Source organism: Panulirus ornatus, chromosome 45 (genome assembly GCF_036320965.1).
Source record: "Panulirus ornatus isolate Po-2019 chromosome 45, ASM3632096v1, whole genome shotgun sequence".
Classification (NCBI taxonomy): Eukaryota; Metazoa; Arthropoda; class Malacostraca; order Decapoda; family Palinuridae; genus Panulirus; species Panulirus ornatus.
The window spans coordinates 8,702,728-8,728,536 of record NC_092268.1 but is presented as its reverse complement, the minus strand read 5'-3'; the positions used below and the strand labels follow the sequence as shown (position 1 = coordinate 8,728,536).

At 39.3% G+C, this 25,809-nt stretch overlaps 1 protein-coding gene across 2 annotated transcripts in view; it reads left to right on the top strand.

Annotated features, from left to right (window-relative positions):
• Positions 1-25,112, top strand: part of LOC139762928 (uncharacterized) — a 32,106-nt gene extending 6,994 nt beyond the window's left edge. The window contains exons 1-8 of one of the 2 annotated variants that reach the window (XM_071688199.1): positions 1,743-1,901; positions 14,939-15,119; positions 17,019-17,141; positions 18,168-18,241; positions 18,404-18,495; positions 19,027-19,414; positions 20,323-20,544; positions 22,525-25,112. In XM_071688199.1, the coding sequence (XP_071544300.1) occupies positions 15,080-15,119; positions 17,019-17,141; positions 18,168-18,241; positions 18,404-18,495; positions 19,027-19,414; positions 20,323-20,544; positions 22,525-23,058 (1,473 nt within the window). In that variant the 5' untranslated portion in view covers positions 1,743-1,901; positions 14,939-15,079 and the 3' untranslated portion in view covers positions 23,059-25,112. Of the gene's footprint in view, positions 1-1,742; positions 1,902-14,938; positions 15,120-17,018; positions 17,142-18,167; positions 18,242-18,403; positions 18,496-19,026; positions 19,415-20,322; positions 20,545-22,524 lie in introns of those variants that run through there. The other variant, XM_071688200.1, reaches the window with a different exon arrangement.
• The last annotated feature ends 697 nt before the right edge of the window (positions 25,113-25,809 follow it).

The window sequence follows — 25,809 nt, the reverse complement described above, 5'->3', positions numbered from 1 at the left end:
GTTCACGGTCCCTTATTTCAAACAATAGAAAACGAGAAGAACTTTTACCTTCTAATTCTTCAATTAGTCATATTAAGCCATAGTTTACATCTAATTACTATCATGAAACGCTTAACGACCGCGAACGACATAATTATAGGTAATTAATGTATAATTCGCGTTTATATATTTATTTAAACTATTTTTTCCAAGAATAAACGCGAACTTAAACGCAGCGCGAATTTGATTATGACGGTACGAGTTGTGACGTCATTCGTTCTGTCTTGGCAACGTATACCCATTTTCTAACGGGTATAGTGGCTGTGATCAGGTCACTCCTTGTTCTTCTCTCTTCTCTGGTGAAGAACCAGCTTTGTTGACCTTCTCTGGGAACTCTTTGTTTACTGGCTTGTGGAAAAGATGAACACCTGGGAACACCTGTGGGCCGAATGACAGTCCGAGGATTCGAACCCGTACCCACTGGCTAACCACCTCGCCACGGAGACTTAGGATCGTCTGCGATTCTGAAAAAAAAATGAAGAAATTATGAAGAAATATTTAAGTGTAAAATTATATTGAATTTAGAGAATATAAAAAAAGTCTGTTGTCTAAAACGCACTTTTTCGTAAGCCCAGATGACGTAGGTGTAAACACACTCCCCAGAGTATGGGGGTAGACGACCACAGAACCCGCCTTGAGCAACCCCCAGAGATAGTATGGTACAACTTTATGAGTTTTACTCATATTTTCACAGCTGGGAGGAGTGGCAGGGTTCAACCCAAATAATTTAGGTCCATAAGTGAGGGGGAAAAAGTGACGTAGTCTGGACGTGGGCACTGATTGGCTCCCTGGCAGTCTGGAATCTCTGGGGGTTGAACATCTCTGGGGGAAGCAGCGTTTGAGGAATTCGTGTTTGCGTAAAATGGTAATATATTTATTTTTTTAAACTTTTCCGCGTATAACCACGACACAAGTATACTTTTATTGGCCAGTGTTTTCAAGTTTCTCATTATATTAGAGTTTTTGCCCAGAATTCAGTATTTAGAGGGAATTATCTAAGAAAAAAAAAGAAAATACGAATTTCTAGCCAACCTGGGCAATGAATGTTGTTTATAAACACTCTTTTAACTGGTTTGACTGGCTTTGAAAGGTATAACCACGACACAAGTATACTTTTATTGACCAGTGTTTTCAAGTTTCTCATTATATTAGAGTTTTTGCTCAGAATTCAGTATTTAGAGGGAATTATCTAAGAAAAAAAAAGAAAATACGAATTTCTAGCCAACCTGGGCAATGAATGTTGTTTATAAACACTCTTTTAACTGGTTTGACTGGCTTTGAAAGGTATAACCACGACACAAGTATACTTTTATTGACCAGTGTTTTCAAGTTTCTCATTATATTAGAGTTTTTGCTCAGAATTCAGTATTTAGAGGGAATTATCTAAGAAAAAAAAAAAGAAAATACGAATTTCTAGCCAACCTGGGCAATGAATGTTGTTTATAAACACTCTTTTAACTGGTTTGACTGGCTCCTATATCACCACCTTTCTCTAAGAACCATGTCTAACTCGTCTCTAATGTTGGCAAGAGGTTAATATACCCGAAATGTTTACTCTTATCATAGTACAATGCAAATTAGACATGTTTAAGGCGATGTTTATATTAGAAATCTAGCGCGCGAGCCTCAGGCGTCCGGCGGGTAGACTAGAGGCAAGTGTGTGACCCACAACCGCCAGTGTCATCCCAAGTGCGGTAGGGTACGGACGCCCGGCGCGCGCTCCTCCCCCTCTGTCCGTATGTTGCCCCCCTCCCCATCTCCCAATGCCCGGCAACTCCAATTCGAGGATTCGTATATATTACTCGTATTAACGAGCCTGGAGGAGAGTTTATTAAGTGATCCGAACCTACATATAAGGAAGGGTGAGTGTGACTACTTTTGGTAGAAACTTTGTGATTTGAATTGGTTTTTTTTGAGCAGAAATGTGACTTGAGATTTCTTCCCCCCCCCCCAACCAGGTAAATGGAGACGTTGGCAACCCTAGTTGGGTTTTTTAGGTAGCCGGTCGACCCTTACCTAAAATTTTAGGTCTTGGACCCCCTACTGTCCCGTAGAATTATAGGGGAATAATGACTGAAAATATTGTTACGTTTAATGTAGTGTGTAATTATCAACTTAATTACTATCTATTTAATGTATTTAGTGCCTAGTTTACTATCTATTTAATGTATTTAGTGCCTAGTTTACTATCTATTTAATGTATTTAGTGCCTAGTTTACTATCTATTTAATGTATTTAGTGCCTAGTTTACTATCTATTTAATGGATTTAGGGCCTAGTTTACTATCTATTTAATGTATTTAGTGCCTAGTTTACCATCTATTTAATGGATTTAGGGCCTAGTTTACTATCTATTTAATGTATTTAGTGCCTAGTTTACTATCTATTTAATGGATTTAGGGCCTAGTTTACTATCTATTTAATGTATTTAGTGCCTAGTTTACCATCTATTTAATGGATTTAGGGCCTAGTTTACTATTTAATGTATTTAGTGCCTAGTTTACTATCTATTTAATGTATTTAGTGCCTAGTTTACTATCTATTTAATGTATTTAGTGCCTAGTTTACTATCTATTTAATGTATTTAGTGCCTAGTTTACTATCTATTTAATGTATTTAGTGCCTAGTTTACTATCTATTTAATGGATTTAGGGCCTAGTTTACTATCTATTTAATGGATTTAGGGCCTAGTTTACTATCTATTGAATGGAGGGATGGTACAGTGTACCGTCCAGGCTGGGTGTACCACACTTACCCCCCCCTCCCCCCAAGCATGGTCCAGAGCCAGTATGGTCCAATGTGACACCTGTCACGTGTTTGGGGGGAGGGGTAGGTTTTAGAGCCACGTGACACAATTTTGCCGACAGGTGTCATATGACACAGGTGTGGCCAGCTGGTTGCCTGGCACGTCCTGTGTCCATATGACACACTGGTGTGTGTTTGTTTTTTTTGCTCTTTAAGATAATGTGAACACCTTCGCCAGGTGGCTGGCATATGACAGGTGTCATGTATATATGACGAATAGCTTTGGCTATAGAACACTCTAGGTGCTAGGCAAAAACAGCTATATATATATATATATATATATATATATATATATATATATATATGTCTTGGACAATCGCATGTTTACCTGATGGCGTCCTAGCTTCGTCTCTTCGTTGTATATCAACTGACTGTTATATTTCTCTCTTGTGTCTCCCCTGATGTGATTATGACACGAAAGTGCACTTGGCAACTTATCGTGTTTCATTTTCCCCCGCGGACTCATAGGAATATATATATATATATATATATATATATATATATATATATATATATATATATATATATATATATATATTTTTTTTTTTTTTTTTTTTTTTATACTTTGTCGCTGTCTCCCGCGTTTGCGAGGTAGCGCAAGGAAACAGACGAAAGAAATGGCCCAACCCCCCCCCCCCCCCCCATACACATGTACATACACACGTCCAGACACGCAAATATACATACCTACACAGCTTTCCATGGTTTACCCCAGACGCTTCACATGCCTTGCTTCAATCCACTGACAGCACGTCAACCCCTGTATACCACATGACTCCAATTCACTCTATTTCTTGCCCTCCTTTCACCCTCCTGCATGTTCAGGCCCCGATCACACAAAATCTTTTTCACTCCATCTTTCCACCTCCAATTTGGTCTCCCTCTTCTCCTCGTTCCCTCCACCTCCGACACATATATCCTCTTGGTCAATCTCTCCTCACTCATTCTCTCCATGTGCCCAAACCATTTCAAAACACCCTCTTCTGCTCTCTCGACCACGCTCTTTTTATTTCCACACATCTCTCTTACCCTTACGTTACTTACTCGATCAAACCACCTCACACCACACATTGTCCTCAAACATCTCATTTCCAGCACATCCATCCTCCTGCGCACAACTCTATCCATAGCCCACGCCTCGCAACCATACAGCATTGTTGGAACCACTATTCCCTCAAACATACCCATTTTTGCTTTCCGAGATAATGTTCTCGACTTCCACACATTTTTCAAGGCTCCCAAAATTTTCGCCCCCTCCCCACCCTATGATCCACTTCCGCTTCCATGGTTCCATCCGCTGACAGATCCACTCCCAGATATCTAAAACACTTCACTTCCTCCAGTTTTTCTCCATTCAAACTCACCTCCCAATTGACTTGACCCTCACCCCTACTGTACCTAATAACCTTGCTCTTATTCACATTTACTCTCAACTTTCTTCTTCCACACACTTTACCAAACTCAGTCACCAGCTTCTGCAGTTTCTCACATGAATCAGCCACCAGCGCTGTATCATCAGCGAACAACAATTGACTCACTTCCCAAGCTCTCTCATCCCCAACAGACTTCATACTTGCCCCTCTTTCCAGGACTCTTGCATTTACCTCCTTTACAACCCCATCCATAAACAAATTAAACAACCATGGAGACATCACACACCCCTGCCGCAAACCTACATTCACTGAGAACCAATCACTTTCCTCTCTTCCTACACGTACACATGCCTTACATCCTCGATAAAAACTATATATATATATATATATATATTATATATTATATATATTTTTTTTTTTTTTTTTTTTATACTTTGTCGCTGTCTCCCGCGTTTGCGAGGTAGCGCAAGGAAACAGACGAAAGAAATGGCCCAACCCCCCCCATACACATGTACATACACACGTCCACACACGCAAATATACATACCTACACAGCTTTCCTTGGTTTACCCCGGACGCTTCACATGCCTTGATTCAATCCACTGACAGCACGTCAACCCCTGTATACCACATCGCTCCAATTCACTCTATTCCTTGCCCTCCTTTCACCCTCCTGCATGTTCAGGCCCCGATCACACAAAATCCTTTTCACTCCATCTTTCCACCTCCAATTTGGTCTCCCTCTTCTCCTCGTTCCCTCCACCTCCGACACATATATCCTCTTGGTCAATCTTTCCTCACTCATTCTCTCCATGTGCCCAAACCATTTCAAAACACCCTCTTCTGCTCTCTCAACCACGCTCTTTTTATTTCCACACATCTCTCTTACCCTTACGTTACTTACTCGATCAAACCACCTCACACCACACATTGTCCTCAAACATCTCATTTCCAGCACATCCATCCTCCTGCGCACAACTCTATCCATAGCCCACGCCTCGCAACCATACAACATTGTTGGAACTACTATTCCTTCAAACATACCCATTTTTGCTTTCCGGGATAATGTTCTCGACTTCCACACATTTTTCAAGGCTCCCAAAATTTTCGCCCCCTCCCCCACCCTATGATCCACTTCCGCTTCCATGGTTCCATCCGCTGACAGATCCACTCCCAGATATCTAAAACACTTCACTTCCTCCAGTTTTTCTCCATTCAAACTCACCTCCCAATTGACTTGACCCTCAACCCTACTGTACCTAATAACCTTGCTCTTATTCACATTTACTCTTAACTTTCTTCTTCCACACACTTTACCAAACTCAGTCACCAGCTTCTGCAGTTTCTCACATGAATCCGCCACCAGCGCTGTATCATCAGCGAACAACAACTGACTCACTTCCCAAGCTCTCTCATCCCCAACAGACTTCATACTTGCCCCTCTTTCCAAGACTCTTGCATTTACCTCCCCAACAACACCATCCATAAACAAATTAAACAACCATGGAGACATCACACACCCCTGCCGCAAACCTACATTCACTGAGAACCAATCACTTTCCTCTCTTCCTACACGTACACATGCCTTACATCCTCGATAAAAACTTTTCACTGCTTCTAACAACTTGCCTCCCACACCATATATTCTTAATACCTTCCACAGAGCATCTCTATCAACTCTATCATATGCCTTCTCCAGATCCATAAATGCTACATACAAATCCATTTGCTTTTCTAAGTATTTCTCACATACATTCTTCAAAGCAAACACCTGATCCACACATCCTCTACCACTTCTGAAACCGCACTGCTCTTCCCCAATCTGATGCTCTGTACATGCCTTCACCCTCTCAATCAATACCCTCCCATATAATTTACCAGGAATACTCAACAAACTTATACCTCTGTAATTTGAGCACTCACTCTTATCCCCTTTGCCTTTGTACAATGGCACTATGCACGCATTCCGCCAATCCTCAGGCACCTCACCATGAGTCATACATACATTAAATAACCTTACCAACCAGTCAACAATACAGTCACCCCCTTTTTTTAATAAATTCCACTGCAATACCATCCAAACCTGCTGCCTTGCCGGCTTTCATCTTCCGCAAAGCTTTTACTACCTCTTCTCTGTTTACCAAATCATTTTCCCTAACCCTCTCACTTTGCACGCCACCTCGACCCAAACACCCTATATCTGCCACTCTGTCATCAGACACATTCAACAAACCTTCAAAATACTCATTCCATCTCCTTCTCACATCACCACTACTTGTTATCACCTCCCCATTTACGCCCTTCACTGAAGTTCCCATTTGCTCCCTTGTCTTACGCACCCTATTTACCTCCTTCCAGAACATCTTTTTATTCTCCCTAAAATTTACTGATAGTCTCTCACCCCAACCCATTACTGTAATATCTGTTATATATTTCCTTGTGGAATTAGTTAACTAAAGGGGCGAGAGATGGGGGGGGGGGAAAATGCGTTTGCCCCAAACAACTCGTTTTCCAAAAGGAATTCTTTGAAGTAGAATATTTTGAAAAGAGGAGGGGAAGGAAGGGAGGGAGGAAGAAATAATTTAGATGTTTAAGGTAATTGATCATTTAAGAGTAGATAGTGTTAGCCAGGGCATGAAACCAAATAGATGTGTTCAGTGTTAGAGATATTGGAGTCTTAAATTTAAAGGTTTTTTTTTAGGAGCATTCCCTTATCTATTGTGCATAAGATGGGTTTACTTAAAGTGACCATAAGGAGTTAAAGGGGAACAAATGGATTGTCTGTTATGATCTGTCTTATGTTTATGTTAATGATTAACTTAACCTAACCTAACCTAGCCTAACCTAACCTGACCTAGCCTAACCTAACCTAACCTAACCTAACCTAATCTAACCTAACCTAACTTAACCTAATCTAACCTATCCTAATCTAACCTAACCTAGCCTAACCTAATCTAATCGAATCTAACCTAGCCTAGCCTAACCTAACCTAACCTAACCTAATCTAACCTCACCTAACCTCACCTAACCAGCGAAGGTGAACGACCCTTAAGATATGCACTCAGACTTTGCTAACAGTAGACAAAACTACTGGTCTATTTGGGGTATTCTCTGGGGTGCTAGAGATTACGTCAGTCACCTGGGTCATGTATGGGGGCCTAGATATTCCCCAGATATCAGGGGGATTTGATCGAGGTGCGTTCCCCCTACCCCCGGATATTGGGGTATATATTCTTGGGTCATGTATGGGGGGGCCCGATATCCCCCAGATATTAGGGGGATTTGATCGAGGTGCGTTCCCCCTACCCCCGGATATTGGGGGTATATATTTTGATTGGGGTCGACCTTCTAATTCGGCTATACGTGAACGAGGCGAACATAATGGTTGTTTAGTGTGAACCCGTGGTCTGTATGGTGGTTCGCCACAGGTCGGGGGTCAACGACCCATTCGCTCGTTAAGGAAGGGAGGAAGGTTACGAACCACTTAGTGACTGGGAGAGAGAGAGAGAGAGAGAGAGAGAGAGAGAGAGAGAGAGAGAGAGGAAATGTCTTTGGGTATAGGACGTGATCAGTTCGCGTCTCAATGGCTTTGTGGTTGTTAGGAGAAGGAATGAGGCTTCGTTATTAAGTTGAGAAGAGGCCATTGGTCGTTTATATTGACCCGTGAAAGATTTGAAACGTCAACAATTTCCATAAAATCATTGATTTATGGAAGCTATCCATTGATTATGTCTGTGTAGCCACGTCTTGTGGGGGGTAACGTCATTACCTAATGGTAGACATAGCCAAATATGTCCATTTCCTTGGTAGACATAGCCAAATATGTCCATTTCCTTGGTAGACATAGCCAAATATGTCCATTTCCTTGGTAGACATAGTCAAATATGTCCATTTCCTTGGTAGACATAGCCAAATATGTCCATTTCCTTGGTAGACATAGCCAAATATGTCCATTTCCTTGGTAGACATAGCCAAATATGTCCATTTCTTTGGTAGACAGAGCCAAATATGTCCAATTCCTTGGTAGACATAGCCAAATATGTCCATTTCCTTGGTAGACATAGCCAAATATGTCCATTTCCTTGGTAGACATAGCCAAATATGTCCATTTCCTTGGTAGACATAGCCAAATATGTCCATTTCCTTGGTAGACATAGCCAAATATGTCCATTTCCTTGGTAGACATAGCCAAATATGTCCATTTCCTTTGGTAGACATAGCCAAATATGTCCATTTCCTGGGTAGACATAGCCAAATATGTCCATTTCCTTTAGGATTATTGACCCATGAACTACATATCTTCAACTCGTGTGTGGTCGAATGCCTAATTACCCTTTTAGCGTGGATTGGGGGGGGGGGGGGGGGGGGTCTTTGATGGCGGTAGATTGGGGTTTCCAATAAAACTTACCCATGTGGATAAGGGCATAAGAACTAGTGTTGGCGAGTTATGTCTTCCTAAAACTGTCTAGGGGAGGGAAAGCAGAAGTGGTCAAAGGGTATGTGATGCCCTATGTGTAGCACATGACTTGCGTCCAGTCATGACGAGGGAACACGGCTCCATGATCGCGTTTACCTCCACGACCTGGGAGAGAGAAACTGGACACGTCTCTGTAATAAACTCAAAGACATCGTGAGGTGACGAAGGGAAATTGGTAAGAGATGAAGAAATTAAAGGCATTAAGGAAATTTTTTTTTTTATATTGCCAAGTTGGAAGGAAAAGAATATTTTTCCCCCTCCATTTCACTGTTTTGGGAAAAATTCAGTCATCCCGTTTTCTATCCAGTTATTTTTCAGTTGCTTGTCCGCCAAGTTGGAAGGAAAAGAATTTTTACCCTCCATTTCACTGTTTTGAAAAAATTCAGTCATCCCATTTTCTATCGTTTTTCTTTTGTTCCTTGTCCCCCTTTAAGATTTCCATTTCTTCACACTAGTTCATGTGGTCAGAATTATTCTTGGCCATAATTTTATTGCATTTTTTATTGTGTGTCCATGATTAAAGTCATGTATATGTAGTTTAAAACGAAGTCATGTATATGTAGTTTCCTCTCTTCCTCTCTTGTGTCTCCCCTGATGATGTGATTATTACACGAAAGTGCACTTGGGAACTTTTCGTGTTTCATTTTCCCCCGTGGACTCATAGGAATATCTTGATCACGCGCAAAATTGTGATCCTTTCCACTATATATATATATATATATATATATATATATCAGTGGATGGGCTATTCTTCGTCTGTTTCCTGGCGCTACCTCGCTGACGCGGGAAATAGAGATCACGTATGATAATGAATAACTATATATCTTTATGGTAATTGATTACTCAACCTTTGAATAGCCCTTAAATGGCCCAGTCAGTCGGTAGGCTTAAAACGCAGTTAACCAACCAATTCGCCCTATTTTTTTTTACCCGCCATCTTAGCACAACCCATCCCATTTTCTCTCTCATACACATGGGTCGCCATGCACCCCTGTTGCCCGAGTCCCGTTTTCTGTGACAGGTGTCCCGTTGCCCATACTTTCTCTCATGGCTCCCTCATGCATAGTCAAAATACATATATAAAAAGAAAAAACAGGAAATACTTGTTATGCTGAAGGCAGCGAGAGACGATATCAAATGACACAATTTTCCCCTCACGTTAATACAATTTAGAAAGTTAAGGGAAATCTCAAGTATAGAAAATAGATATATATCATATATAGAAAAAAAAAGGCAAAAATACATCACTCTAAAATCTATATCTTAAAAATCAGATAGATTTATTGATGTAATTTTAATTACATAATTAATTCATACTCGAATACGGACGTGGTTGCAAAGGCGCGAAAAATTTTTACTAATGGCGGACTTGTGTAATATATATATATTTTTTCCTATTGTGTGTAGGGTGGGGCTCTTGCTGCTGCTAGTAGTGGCCCGGCCCACTGCCCTCTCTGGACGACCACCCCACAACTTTCTAATGGCCTGGGGGCTGGGAGGTAGCCATGGGGACAGGTTTCGTAATAGGGTGTAGAGGGAGACACAGCGAAAGGAGAAAGTTCTTTGTATAATGACGTTAACATCGAATTACGAGGTTTAATGACGCGAAGGAAAATGCTCGTTTAATGACTACAACGGAATTAGAAGATTTAAATGATAATGCTTAATATTCGTATAATAATAGATATATTATATATTATATATAAAGATATATATTTAATATATATATATATATATATATATATATATATATATATATATATATTTAATTACAGTACGAAAAGAACCAAGAAATATTTTTTCCCACCCCAAGATGAATTGTGTGCCCTACTTTTCCCTCCTTATTTAGATCATTTTCTCTCACTTATCAGGATCTAAACATTGACCTGGATTATTCTTTTTATTTTTCTATCCTAAGGAGCAATGACCTGTCCCTCAAGACATGTCCTAGAATATATATATCTTGACTTTTGTGAATGCATCCTGGTTCTGACAACATGGTGGCCACGCCCTATGCTTTCATGGTTCACTCTTCCCCAGTTAATGTTGCTGCCTTCGCTCCTACAGACACCCGCCCCAGCTCATCCCCAAACACCTTTCTTTATCGTAATGCCAAATAAATAATATATGACAGTAGGCAAAGCTAAATAGATTAGTTATTCTTGGCATTTTCGAATTCCGCATTCGAGTGAGATTCGTATACCCTTGAAAATTATTTCAAGGTTATTTCATTATCTTATTAACTAGCTATGATAGTCATTCATTGGATTAAGTTAGACATTTTATTATCAATAATATTATCATCAACAGTTGTGAAGGTTAAGGAAAGATACGCGTGTAAAATCAAAAGAGAAAATATTTAGACAACACTCGAACGGGTGGCAGAGTTGCCAACACGTGTATATTTCACCAATCCATTATTGGCAACCCCTTCTCAATGTAACAAGGCGAACTACGCTTTAATGACTGTAATTACCTCCACACGGCAGTTTAAGGAATATTTTATGCGGTCATCGGAAACTGAGGCAGTGAGACACCTTTGGACTCCATTATGTCATAGTTTAAATAGGGTTTTCTATTATGATTCACGCTCGTAAGAAATGGATACGCCGGAACTTGAGAGAGCGCGCTCGCGCGTCTATTTTATTTATTGCCACTTGTGCGTTGCAAGACACATCTTCATCTTAAGTTGACATAATCTATTTGTAGTGAATACTTTTCTTCATATATTTATAAAAATTGAATTCTGCTTCTTGTGTTATACGCTTCAATTATTCGAAATGATTGGAGTTATTTCTTAGGTTAATGTTCATCGTGTTTTGATGGCTTCACTAAAGTCGTATGGAAATAGTAAAAAAAAGGACTTGATACTGTTGCGAATTCGATATATATATATATATATATATATATATATATATATATATATATATATATATATATCAAAACTTTCAAACTATTCGCCATTTCCCGCATTAGCGAGGTAGCGGTAAGAACTGATGACTGGGCCCTTGAGGGACTACCCTCACCTGGCCCAATTCTCTGTCCCGTCTTTTGGAAAATTAAAAAAAAAAAACGAGAGGGGAGGATTTCCAGCCCCCCGCTCCCTCCCCTTTTAGTCGCCTTCTACGACACGCAGGGAATACATGGGAAGTATTCTTGCTCCCCTATCCCCAGGGATAATATATATATATATATATATATATATATATTAAAATATATATATATATATATATATATATATATGTCGCTCGCTGGTGGGACGGTGGGGGGGCGGCCGAGAGAGAGAGAGAGAGAGAGAGAGAGAGAGAGAGAGAGAGAGAGAGAGAGAGAGAGAGAGAATATATGAGTTGGTTGAACAGCAAGTCTGGAGGCAGGTTTGACCGGGTGGGGGAAGGGGGGAGGGGGGATGTTGTTATAGGAGTAGGGGGGCTCCCCCCACTCACCCACTCCTCACTCTCTCTCTCTCTCTCTCTCTCTCTCTCTCTCTCCAGGGTACGTGGCGAGGGCGCCATGATCATGATTCTCTCTCTCCTCTCTCTCTCTCTCTCTCTCTCTCTCTACGCCAGTAGAAAAAAAGGGGGGCCCCTTTCCCTCTGGGGGGGTTGCCTAAGTTACTGTAGATGAAATAGATAATATTCGTCTTGATTCTTTGACCAGAGAGACAGCATGTGTGAGAAACGATTTTATTTATCACTTTCTAAACGACATTTAACAGACTCTATAGTATGTAATTAAGCTAATTATATCACTTCTACATTACACCATACGTACTCATATAGGTATGTAAATTTAAACTAAATTTATATTTATCACTTTCTAAACATTTAAACCACCATACCTACTCATATAGGTATGTAAATTTAAACTAAATTTATATTTATCACTTTCTAAATGGACATTTAACCCACCATACGTACTCATACGACAGATATAGTTACAAAAAATAGGTGATTTCTGGTTTATTGACCTGAAACCATTAGACTTTCCTTGTCATGCATAGAAAGATGGTTTATCGAATATATTTGGTCATGACCTGGGAAGCCTTTCACCTGTAGTCATATTAGGACGTTATTATTCCTTTGTATGAATGTATTTGTGTGTTGTGTGGTGTGTAGCTTTGTCAGTGTTGTGTATTGTGTCTGTTTTTTCCTTCATAGTTGAATGTTATGTGTGTGTGTGTGTGTGTGTGTGTGTGTGGGTCGCTAAGTATTAGCGGAAATCCTTTCGCTGTTACGAAAATAATCATATACATTTTGTGCGCCTCTTTTATTATATATATATATATATATATATATATATATATATATATATATATATATATATATATATATATATATATATATATACTTTCATAACATTTATATATATATATATAAATAAAAGAGTCACTTTGAGCATTATGGTAATCAGTGTTGACAGCGTGAAGCGCTGTATGCTCAGTGACTAAGGGAAATACGGAGTCTAACCTTGGCGACCCTGACAACCTGGGGCAATTCAAGGTTTTGCCAAGTCATTAACGTCACATTACAACGTTGTACCATCACCGTTACGACCTTCGGTTAAAAGTCCAGCGGGATTATATTCTTTTAATGTCAGCGGACAAACACAAGCTCTGTGGTTTGTGTTGGTTAGCGGTATAGACCGTGTGTGTTTTGGCGGGCACCACCACCACTTCGGGGTTCGAATCCTGGGAACGGCGGGGGTGGCGTTGCGGGGGCACCACAGTTGGCCCACACCCAACCCAGGTGCTCGTCTTACCCCTGGGGACTAGCGAATGGGTATAAATTCGCCTTACAACCTACCCCAGCCTCCTATGTAGCGGTGAAATGATGAATATATTCTCAGAAAACAAATGAAAGCTACATTGTGGTTGTGTGACATGGTATGTGATTAGGATTCAGATGCAGACAGCATCAGAGGCTCAATTGCCACCCCGGTTCGTGCCTCGTGTGGTTTTTAACCATGACTAGGTGGTTTAAGGTTCTGGCATGACCAGAAAGAAGTGATATATCCGGTATAGCGTTAAGGGGGCCATTACATTCCATTTTCTATCCACCATCTGTTAAGGAGGCCATTACATTCCATTTTCTATCCACCATCTGTTAAGGGACCATTGCATTCCATTTTCTATCCACCATCTGTTAATGGGCCATTGCATTCCATTTTCTATCTACCATCTGTGGAGGATTGTTGTGTCTGTGCGTTTTAAAGGGGCACCTGTCGGCAAAATAAAGGGGTCAAGGAGAAATATTAGGTTATTCTGCCCTCTGGCTAACCTGATTAATATTGCCAATTCGTGGGAGGAGAAAATGCCAGTCGTGGAAAAAAATAGCCACTTTTTATTTACTTTAAATATGGCGGGTTTTTTTGGGTCGAATTTTTTTTGAAGGGCATCATTAAGACAGTGTTTTTCGGGTATTACCAGCCCGCTATGGTGACATGATATCACCATTCATGGCCATTAATATTCCTCTAATTAAACCAGATATCCAACATTTCTATCCATTTTAGAGAAATTATTTTGGGTTTTTTATTTTCCGCAGTGAAGTGTTTGACATTGTGGGTTTTTTGTGGTTTATCTGGGAAGTTTTGATGGAGGGATGGGGTGAATATGGCAGCCCCATTAACTAACAAGGTCATTTAAGGTCACCATTGTCATCCACCAATACAAAAAGAGTCATTAACAAGGTGTTGAGGGGTAATTAGAAAAACTTCATACACTCGTACTTAGCCTATTTGCCATTACAGAATATGCAAATACGTCGCTATGGTAGTAGATTAAGGTGAATCTATGATATTATTAAGTAAACTTGATCCAATATTTGTAACATAGTAAGTAAAACTTTCTGTTTGAAACAGGTCTTTGAAACACACACAGTCAACATCCGGTATAAACTTCATATCTTTTTATGAATTTAATTTCATGTTTGATGTTTTCTGACATGAATATTAACGTGGATATCTTATTATAGTAGTGTGAGCAGGGTATAGAAAACGTGAGAGAGGTTCCCCAAGTTCTAAAAATGCCGCTATAAATAGCGGTGCTAGGATATGTGGTTAGACCACTTTTTTTTTTTTATTCTCTCTGTCTTTCCCACCCAACACTGCAGACTGGTTCTGTCCGTCAGCTTTCTCTATGCACACCTGAAGGCATCTCAATCATATCCTTTTAAGCACTGTACAATCTCCTTCACACCATGCAGGTCACACCATTAATTACTTTTTCCCCTTGGCTTCTATTGCAGGTTGAGCGGGTCAAGGGTAATTAAGTCAAAATTGGCCTCTTCAGTCCTGCTCATCCATATTAGCCATAGTGGATAGGAGGAGATTAATATAACAGCCTTCAACCTTACATATTCGCCATCTTCAATAAGTAAAAAGCAAAGATGTGGACTTTGTTGGCCCTGACTGTATTTGCTTGGCTGGGTAAGTTTGGATAGAGTTACAGTAGCCATAATTAAAATTCATTAAATTAATGACCTATTTCGTTAAATTGATAATTCAAGTTGTCAGAATGACAAGAAAATGTATAGATATTTTTGTCTTCTATATGGAGATTGAATGACAAGAAAATGTATACATATTTTTGTCTTGTATAGAGATTTTATCACCTTCATTTGCAAGACATGGAAGCTCCTATTATGTCTCATAATTGTCACTGTGTTATGGTTTTTTTTTTTTTATATATATTGCTCTTCCATCAGTTTCTGGCAGGTTGTTGGGTTGGTGTCCACAATCATGGCCTATTCCTAAAAGTCTCATGTGGTCCTTTATTAACTACACTTATGAATTATCACTCAAGAATGTATCTCGTGTGGCTGTCCATGTATTACACCACCAGATTTTTCTTTGTATATGCAGTGACTTGGCATATCATTCTGTCTCTGATATCATAGTTTCTCTTTCTCTCTTCGTTCGCCCTGAATGTTCTCATCTTTCTTGCTTGTTCTTTATGTTTGACTCCCTTAGGCCCAACTCATTTGCATACTTCGTGATTACCCGTAACGTATTGACTAATTAGTAATTTTCTTTTAAGATCAGAAGGTAGTCAATGTCTTAGAATCTCTCTCTCCAGCAAGCTAGGCCTATGCACAAAGACTGTCAGGGTGTCTAAAGAAATTTTCTGTCAGAATAAACCTATCCTGTATATAATGCTGGGTCAGAATAAACCTATCCTGTATAAAATGATGGGTGAGAATAAACATCTGTATATAATAATGAGTCAGAATAAACATCTGTATATAATAATGGGTTAGGATAAACCTATCCAGTATATAATAATGGGTCAGAATAAACCTATCCTGTATAAAATGATGGGTGAGAATAAACATCTGTATATAATGATGGGTCAGAATAAAGTGTGGAAAGTTGCTTGCAGCGGTAGACGGGTGTACAAAGCTTTCACTGCTGCTTGGAGATAGCGTGGGGAAGTGTGACATTCACAGGGAACTCCAGGTCAGTCATGCTTTTTGCTTGTGTACGATCTGGCGCACAACTTCAAGTGGCTTGATCTCTGATTGGTCTACCTCAATGGTTGCAATGCGGGCGAGAGTTGGGTGAAATTGGATAGTTATAAAGATTGACCTCTGTAGGGGAAAGAGTGGTTGCACTGCAACACAGTTGCTAGATTATGTATTTCCATTTCTCATTGTTGGATTGTATTCATCATTTGAACTGTAATGAACTAAATTCATAGTCTGTTATACAATGGATGTGCCTTTGTTCAGGTTCTACCAGATAGTGGGTAAAATGACAGAAAACTATAGTTATTTCAGTGAGTTTCTATGATTATTGTAATCCTCAGACATTCCCATCCTGTGCAGCAGCCTATGCATGCTACTCATGCTTCCTTGAGGGACATTCTCTCACCCCTGCCAGAAGCTTGTTTGTGTAGGATATAAAAAGCAGAAAGGATGGTACACTGTCCTTAAACCTGTAGCTTGCCTCAGTCCTCCTGTCAGATCCAACCACCTCACTGAATGAGTACAGTCCTGTATGTTCTGTGGATGACTTGTATCAGTACTGCTTGCCTATGTGGCTCTTTCACACGCAAGGGGAGCTTAGCTGAGTGTCGAACTTCCCTTGTGATTGGTGAGGACAGGGAAAGGGGTATGGGAACAAGAGTAACAAGAACAACATAATGCTTTATTGGGCCCTTCGCACAAGTCTCTTTTAGGGGGCCCCACCTTTCTTCAAAGTCCCATTCCTAAATCACAAGCTTCCTATCCTCTCCTGTTTGCGCTTTACAGTATCATGTATTCGGTAACTAATATCAGATGCCATTTTTATCACATGACTTCCTTCTGATCTGACTTTGCTTGGCAGGTGGTGGTGTTGCAATTTGTGTTCTGGACAACAAACGTGGATGGAACGTGGACTGTGGCATAAGGGATTCCTACCTGTTCAGGTTCAAGGATTATGGAGGCCTCAAGGCAAATTTTGACTTTGGTGAGTGTCGTTTAAAACTGAGAATGAAGTATGCTAAAGCTTGCTGCTGTTCACTTGATTCATCCTCATAGCTATGTACTACTCTTGTATCCGAGATGTTTAAGCCCAGCTTACTTGTTTGAGAGTGTTGAATTTTAAGAAATTTGAGTAACCTACACTCACGTTGATCTCAAAGTTTGATTGGTGTGCTCAGCACTGCAGTGCTGGTTCTTTATTCCACCTCTATAGAATTACCTAAGTTTATGTTCCCAGAGAGTGGCAATTTATGTGTCTCTAGGATTAGCTGGATCCCATAATATACAGCAAGCCTCTTAGTCACAAGGTTACCCTTTTTAAGGTAGAGTATTCTTCTTCTGCTCTTAACATTTCCTTACCTCTCTAGCTCATTTTTTCCCTCCGACAGATACTCCCATGAGCAGTGAAAATGAAAAATTGCGAACAGGACACCACCTTGGATATAAAAATTTTTAAACTTCAAGAACTTATGTATCTCCTTTTAGTTTATGTCCTGTGAGCAATTTTCCACTTTCAGTGCCCATGGGCTACTGCCTCAGAGAGAAAAGATTTTTGTAAGATAAGAACATACATTTCAGTTAAGGTCTGCACTTGATGAAAATTTTTTTCCATGACTGGAATCTTCAGATGAATAGAGTCATGCATCATTGGCATTTATAAAAATGATTACAACTGCTATGACGGAATTGTAACCATTTCAGTGAAAAATCACTACATCTGAAAAGTAGACATCTAATGTAATACCAATAATATATGAAGCAGTAATAACTACACCTAATTCCACCAATTTTATCATCAAAGTTCTGTAGTGAAAACGCACTGCAGTGTCATTTTTCTGCTTCTTTATACAGGAAACGCCTGCAATTGTTTTGGTGGACTTTACTAGAACGCTTAATACTACCACTGTGTCAGCATCTGATAGATATTTGCAACATGATCCGTTGTGCCACCTGCCACTACTACCTTTAGCAACACAAAAACATTAACAAGATATCTCGTCTGATCTTGCAGGGTTTGAAGTTGGGAATGAGGAGGGCTTCCCTTATTCCATAAGCAACTCTAAAGGAGGTCATCATCGTCGAAATGTAAGTAAAGGATAAGATGAGGTGGGAAGAGGAAGAGGCAGTGAAAAAAAAAGAGTTAAGGATGGGAAAGGAGAGGGAGAAAATGTGTAATAAGAGGAGAGATAGAGTTGGAGAGAAATATAAGTCAGTGAAATAAAAATTAACCACAGTGATCCCTTGCAGATCAACACGGCCCAGGACTCTAATGTCTCCAAGGTGGCTTTAAGACGAGAGGATGGGGATGCTCTACCTTTTCCAGTAAGACGTCGTGCCAGGTGAGTTTATTATGCATAGATTCTAGTTTATCAGTTTCTCGAGAATTCATCTTATGGTCTCAGTGATACCTGGATAATTCTCTATGCAACATCATTATCCTCCTTTCCCTGTATTATCCAGAATTCATCCTTCAACTTGCCTAATTCTCTGTGTTGATGTAATCCTTGAATAGATATTAAAAAAATGTTAGACTTGGTCACAGGGGCCTGCTTGTGTAATAAAAGATCTTGCATGCCATAGATTTTTAAAAGAAGCAAGATGGAAGGCTGTGTTACGTATTAATGTTGGAAAAAATAGATTACCATGAAGGGCAACTTTTTTTGCATTTGGTGTGATATGTGAGAAATGTAGTTTTTACAGAACAAAATGTTATTTTTCTCCCAAAGGTAGAGCCCTTTGAGCATTGTATTAGCTTGCATATCATTTCTAAGTCATTCACCTTTACCCTTAATTTCAGTGTACATCCCAATATTACTGTTGTAAGGCCAACCTAAGCTAGAGACAAACTAATTTACTTATTTCTTCTACAGACCTGGCCCTGCCTTTCGCCTGCTTCCTCCTCCACCACCCAACCGTCGACAAGGTTTCGTGAGAAAACCTAGCCGATGGCATCGTCCAAGGCGTCGTCAAGGGTTATTTCATTGGTTTCCTAAAATTCCTCTGCAAGGTCTATGGAAAGCTCCCTGGCTAGGTTCAAAGAAGGTTCCTGTACAGAATCGCTTTAGGGGTACTGCTCGTCCTCCAGTTTCTAACCATGATCAAGCTTTGGATCAGACTAAACGGCAGGAATTTGTTGTAAATCATGGCCCAGCATCCACTTTTGTCTTCTCTCGTACTCCTCCAGCACCACAGACTCCACCAGTACTCAAGCCATCCACTGAACATACAGTTGGCCCAGTTCTTGGTGATATGCTCAAGGTACATCTGTAATTTGAATATATGTATCTGTATTCAATTTCATGAATTAGGATAAATTAGGCTATGTTAAAAGCTTCTCTGTGTAATAGATTTTTGTTAGATTATCTTCTTGCCACAAATGTGACATAACTGCAGTTACTTGAGGTAATGAAAGATTATTCAAGAGAATTCTGTAATAGTGGATGTGTTAGGTATTTATGTGGAAAAAGGTAGATCACGGTGGAAGGTGACTTTTTTGCATTTGGTGTGATATGAGAGATGTAGTTTTCACAGAATTTAATGTTATTGTTCTCTCAAAGGTAGGGCGTTTTGAGCATAGTTTTAGCTTGCATTCCCTTCCTTCCCCTCTTTCGTTTTCAAAACAACCATTTCATATTACTGGACAGTGAGAAGCAAGAGGCAGATGCTATTGATCAGTGAACGACAGGTGATAGGTCTGGATCACTTACTCTCATGTCAACTGGGCTGTGACGTAGTGTCTGGATGGGTCACTGAATGGCTGTTAGATCCCAGTGATTGATCATCCAACCCCATGTGCTTTGTTATGATCAAAGGGGTTGAAATTCTCATGGATTCCTTCAGATTTGTGGGAGATTAGATGATTCAACTCCCCGTGAGCAAAACCTCTCTTAGATGTTCATAAAACTGCCTTGGACTTCAGGACCATCCTTGCCTGCATTTCTTTGTTAGTTATGATCACCAGTACCTCAGAGATGCCTGTGAGTCAGGGTTGATTTGAGTGTTATAGATACATTTCATTGTACTTTTGATAGTGTGACTTTAAATTCCCAAGAGCGCTTTTAGTCATGCTGGATATGAATGCTTTGATGTTGCTGTGCATGATCCAGTATTCATTATTTCCATTTCCATTTATCGTTTAATGATAATTTATCTATTCGGACCAACAGGTTGATGCCAACACTCCAGCAGATACAGATCATGTCCCATCTTTTGCTGCTAAGATGTTTGTGGTTCGTGAGGCTCCTGAGGAGTTTTATCCCCCAGGTTACACACCATCATCTCCCATCCCCAAGACTGACAATCATGTTGAAGTACCCAGGACCAAATTCTTTTGTGAGGAACAAAAGTACCTCCCTGGTATCTATGCAGACACACAGCTTGGTTGTAAGGTGAGAGAGAAATTTCTTATCATAGCTATGTCATTGTAATATCCTGCTGTATACATACATTACCAATATATTTTGTTGTTTATGCAGCATGATAATAGAATGTATTCACATTACTCATCAGGTTGTTAGATTATTAGTAACTTGCCTATCAAGGGTTGAAAGAAAAGTGAAATGTGTAGTAACATCAGCTGTGTGATTGAATTAGAGTCATGGTTGGAAGCTGGCAGCATTTGTTTACATCTTTTTTTTATCAATACTTCTCACAGAAGGCACTTTTTATAGGAGTATGCTGCTCGACTAACGTTGGAGGGTGTTCTGTGATCTTCACGGTGCAGTGAGATATATATATATAAGGCTGTTGAGTAAATATGATCTTTGCAGTGCATACAGTAAAAGGATTGCTTAAAAGAATACAATATTAATAGCATTAAGTTTAAAAAACATAAACTTCATGATAGCCTGATACATGTGAAAAAAGTTCCATTGCAAATGAATGCAATAAACTTTGGAATAATTCATCATTAAATGTTAATACAAAGATTCGTGAATATATTCCTTCAGAAACTGATAAAAAAATCTGTTGTCAGCTTGATTATCTACTAAATGGTTATTTTTTTTTTTTTTTTTTGCTTTGTCGCTGTCTCCTGCGTTTGCGAGGTAGCGCAAGGAAACAGACGAAAGAAATGGCCCAACCCACCCCCATACACATGTATATACATACGTCCACACACACAAATATACATACCTACACAGCTTTCCATGGTTTACCCCAGACGCTTCACATGCCTTAATTCAATCCACTGACAGCACGTCAACCCCGGTATACCACATCGCTCCAATTCACTCTATTCCTTGCCCTCCTTTCACCCTCCTGCATGTTCAGGCCCCGATCACACAAAATCTTTTTCACTCCATCTTTCCACCTCCAATTTGGTCTCCCTCTTCTCCTCGTTCCCTCCACCTCCGACACATATATCCTCTTGGTCAATCTTTCCTCATTCATTCTCTCCATGTGCCCAAACCATTTCAAAACACCCTCTTCTGCTTCTCAACCATCGCTCTTTTTATTTCCACACATCTCTCTTACCCTTACGTTACTTACTCGATCAAACCACCTCACACCACACATTGTCCTCAAACATCTCATTTCCAGCACATCCATCCTCCTGCGCACAACTCTATCCATAGCCCACACCTCGCAACCATACAACATTGTTGGAACCACCATTCCTTCAAACATACCCATTTTTGCTTTCCGAGATAATGTTCTCGACTTCCACACATTCTTCAAGGCTCCTAGAATTTTCGCCCCCTCCCCCACCCTATGATCCACTTCCGCTTCCATGGTTCCATCCGCTGCCAGATCCACTCCCAGATATCTAAAACACTTCACTTCCTCCAGTTTTTCTCCATTCAAACTCACCTCCCAATTGACTTGACCCTCAACCCTACTGTACCTAATAACCTTGCTCTTATTCACATTTACTCTTTACTTTCTTCTTTCACACACTTTACCAAACTCAGTCACCAGCTTCTGCAGTTTCTCACATGAATCAGCCACCAGCGCTGTATCATCAGCGAACAACAAATGGTTATACAGAAAAAATATACACTTACATTGATTCTGTATTCTTATTCCAGACCCTTAGAATATATTAGGATATAGTAGGACTTTTCCTTCCATTCTATCCTAATTTCCTTGTAGGCTTACTTCATAAATGCATGGTTTTTCTTCTATTCCTTATCCTGCTGTCTCTTGTTGCAAGAGAGAGTGGAGGTTGGGCAGAGAGCCTTCTATCCTTACTTTATTCCATTAGCAACGACTTTATTCAAGGTTACTTTCTTGAGAAGTTTTTTCTCAACATCTCCCATAGCATCAAAGTTGATTTCCCCATACACAGGTAATCTTTAAAATCCAGTTTGTAACATACTTTTTGAGTGTATGTATTTCTATCATTATTATTATTTTTTTTTCATCAGGTATTCCACTTGTGTCTCCCTGCTGCCATGGGCAACACCCTGACCAGCTTCCTATGTCCGAACATGACCCTGTTCGATCAATCTATTATGCAGTGCAACTGGTGGTATTACGTCAACTGTGAGAGCTCTCCCATACACTATGATGCCAATCTTCCCATGGCTCTCAGTTACCGCAAGATTAATGCCGCCCAGTTGTCACTTTCTGGAATTAGTGATTTTGATAGTGTTGCTCTTCTCTCGCACAACTCTAATGAGATGAAGAATCCAAATCTAGCTGATCATGGCATATCCAAGAGGCAAGGTAAAGCAGAGGATACACTGCAGAGGATAGGGGATGATAAAGTTGATGATATGACTCAACAGCCAGAGAAGACTAAGGATGACAAAGCCTTAGATCAGAAGCAAGATAAAGCGGTCAGAAAGAAAAGAAGTATTAGTCATACCAACTACAAGAACAACATCAAGAAAGACAAGACATTGCATACATCTCCGGTGTTATTACGGCTTTACAAAAGAGAAACGTACATTACTTAGTTCTTCAAATGATGAATTACTGTACATACATTTTGGCACATTGCTGTAAGTTGTGTGCTGTAGGTAGTATGATTTTTCCAGATACAGTTAGATGTAAAAGTATCTGTAGTTATCATCTTTACTTCCAGCCACATTATCAGAAAGATGTCATACTGGTTATGAGCATTACTGTATATACAAGGTGAGATAGGAGTAACAGATTGTATAAAAGTCATTATGTTAATAGTGAACGATCCTGTGAAGGAAACATGTCTAAAGCTCGTGTCCATCTTAGTTCATTAGAAACTGTATTATCTGCTGAGGTATCAGTTCATCCATTTTCTTAAGGAAACCTGCCTGTCCTTAACTTAGTCTAGTGATTGGCAGATGTGATAATAAAGACAGATTACATATAAGTGTTCTTACTTGTACAAAATGATAGGATATTAAGGGATAAGTCAGAGCTCCTGTCGTAATTTTTTTCTCCAGCTTTTCACAGTGGGGACTCATAATGCTATAGAAATGCAAGCAGGCTTGTCCAAAGTATAATTCACACTTCCAGCATTATTAGGACCATTGTTAAATATAGAGTTAAGGTTCAGCTCCCATATTCTATAGGGGAGGGACACAAGCAGGGAAACAATATACTCATTAAATTGATAAGCCACAAACTTCAAGTGTTCACTGAAAATCAATGTGGCAGTCTTATTTATTATTTATTATTACCTGTTAGTATAGGTGATAACAAAATAGTAACATTAAAAGTTCAGTGCAGTGAGTCTATGTTGGATAAGTGCCTAGACAAATCATTGTGTATGGCAGGTGGCAGAGGAATACAGTAAGGCATTAACTGGACCATCTTTTGAGGTCAGTCTGTCTCTCCTTCTGTGTAGTTCTTCCAATATTCTTGAAGAAATGATTATCTGTGATGAGTTTTCCTTACCTATTCTACTTGCCATGACTATGTACTGTCCCTCAATTCTTTTTGAAATACATGAACTTTGATATGCAAAAAAGCTAATTCTAAAGGCTTTGTTAATTTCTGTTTATATCACAGTACTCTTACTGTAAGAATCAATCGTACCATAACATAAATACTCTTATGCAGTCATGTGATATTGTTAATGATATATAATCAAATTTCAGTTGACTTATTGATGATGTTATAACATGTATTTAATGATGCAACTTTCCACATTTTGTAACTATATGCACATGTTTAAGAGCAAAGGTATGTGGACGATAAAATGTGTACTGTACTCCCACATGAAAGAGCCGTTCCCCAATTTTTTTGTAAATACATTGGGTGTTTGTGTATTTTCAAGTTGTCTTTGGTGCCATGGCTGCAGTGCTGACAAAGTCTGAAGTATTTTAATAAGTCTTTTGATTATACATTTTCCATCTACGTCTTAAGAATATAATCCCCAGTTGTTTTGCTAATCGATATTTTTTCATGTGAAGCAGATGAGAGAAAATCTAGTACACATCAGAGCTTAGGACCAAATTGATAGCTGTTAACTGTCTGTACAAGGTAACAATGAAAAATTATATGCATAAGAGTGTGTCACATATTGCTATACAACAGAATGCATATAAGCTATAGGCAGGTGGACATTGGTAGACTGTATTCATTAAGTGTTAAACCATTTGAAAGTTCCATTCATCTCAAGAATCAAATATGGTGAGTGTTGTTTAATCCATCTAGTTATGAAGATTCTACTTAATCAGGTCCTTGAAACATTTTTGCCTTCTGGTACTGGACAAAATAAACTTATTATATGGCCCTTAGAAGATGTAATATCTTCCCTATGGACAACACATGATTTTAGTTCTAAACTGTCGGGGAAATTGGAAAGGTTTTCTCCCACCTGAAAAGATTTTGACTGTTATTTCCATAAACCCTTGCCATTTGGCGCTGGAAGCTAATTAAAAAACTGGCAGGGATGTGGAAATTTGAAAATATATTGCTCTGTTTTATGTCTCCATATATTTAGTAATTACTGTACATATATTAAGTATTAATTTATTGTGTATATATTTATTGACAAATGTTTTTAATAAACTTGAATATGTAATATTTTCATTTACTTTATATCTGTTGGAGAGAAAGTAGACTGACGTACCAGAGTTCTCCCAGGACTATAGTTTGGTTTTGTTCATATTTGTGTTTGCTAAATGATTGCCACATGAAGCAAAAATTGTCATTTTCACGGACATATGTTTGTGGAAGATTTGCAAGTACAGTGATATCCTTTAGTTTATGAGATGCAGAGCCCTGTAATTCTGAAACTTTTAATATTTTGTCTTGTAAAGAGCTTGTATGAGAAAAGTAATGGTGTTGGAAATGGGGTAACAGGTACACACTATGTCATTTCTCGTGAGTTCAGATGAGGAATATATTGTGTTACCCAGTTTTCCTCAGAGTATGTAATTTTTGTATCTACAGAACTTACCCAATTTATGAGGGAGTTATATAGATCTGATTATCTAACTAGAGTATTTACAGTATTAGATTGTATTAGTTTTTGGATCAAGTCATTGTTGTGAAGGGTTAGGTTAAAGGAGTCTGTTTTAACCAGCATTCTAAGTTTGAATTAGAAAACTGTTGTGTTTAGTTACGACATGTAGGAGTTACAGTGTAGTTTGAATTAGAAAACTGATGTGTTTAGTTAGGACATGTAGGAGTTATAGTGTAAGGAGAACAAGGGGACAAATGGAAGTAACTTATGAAACACCAGATAGGGAAGTGGTGTCAGGAGAAGAGGTAAAGTG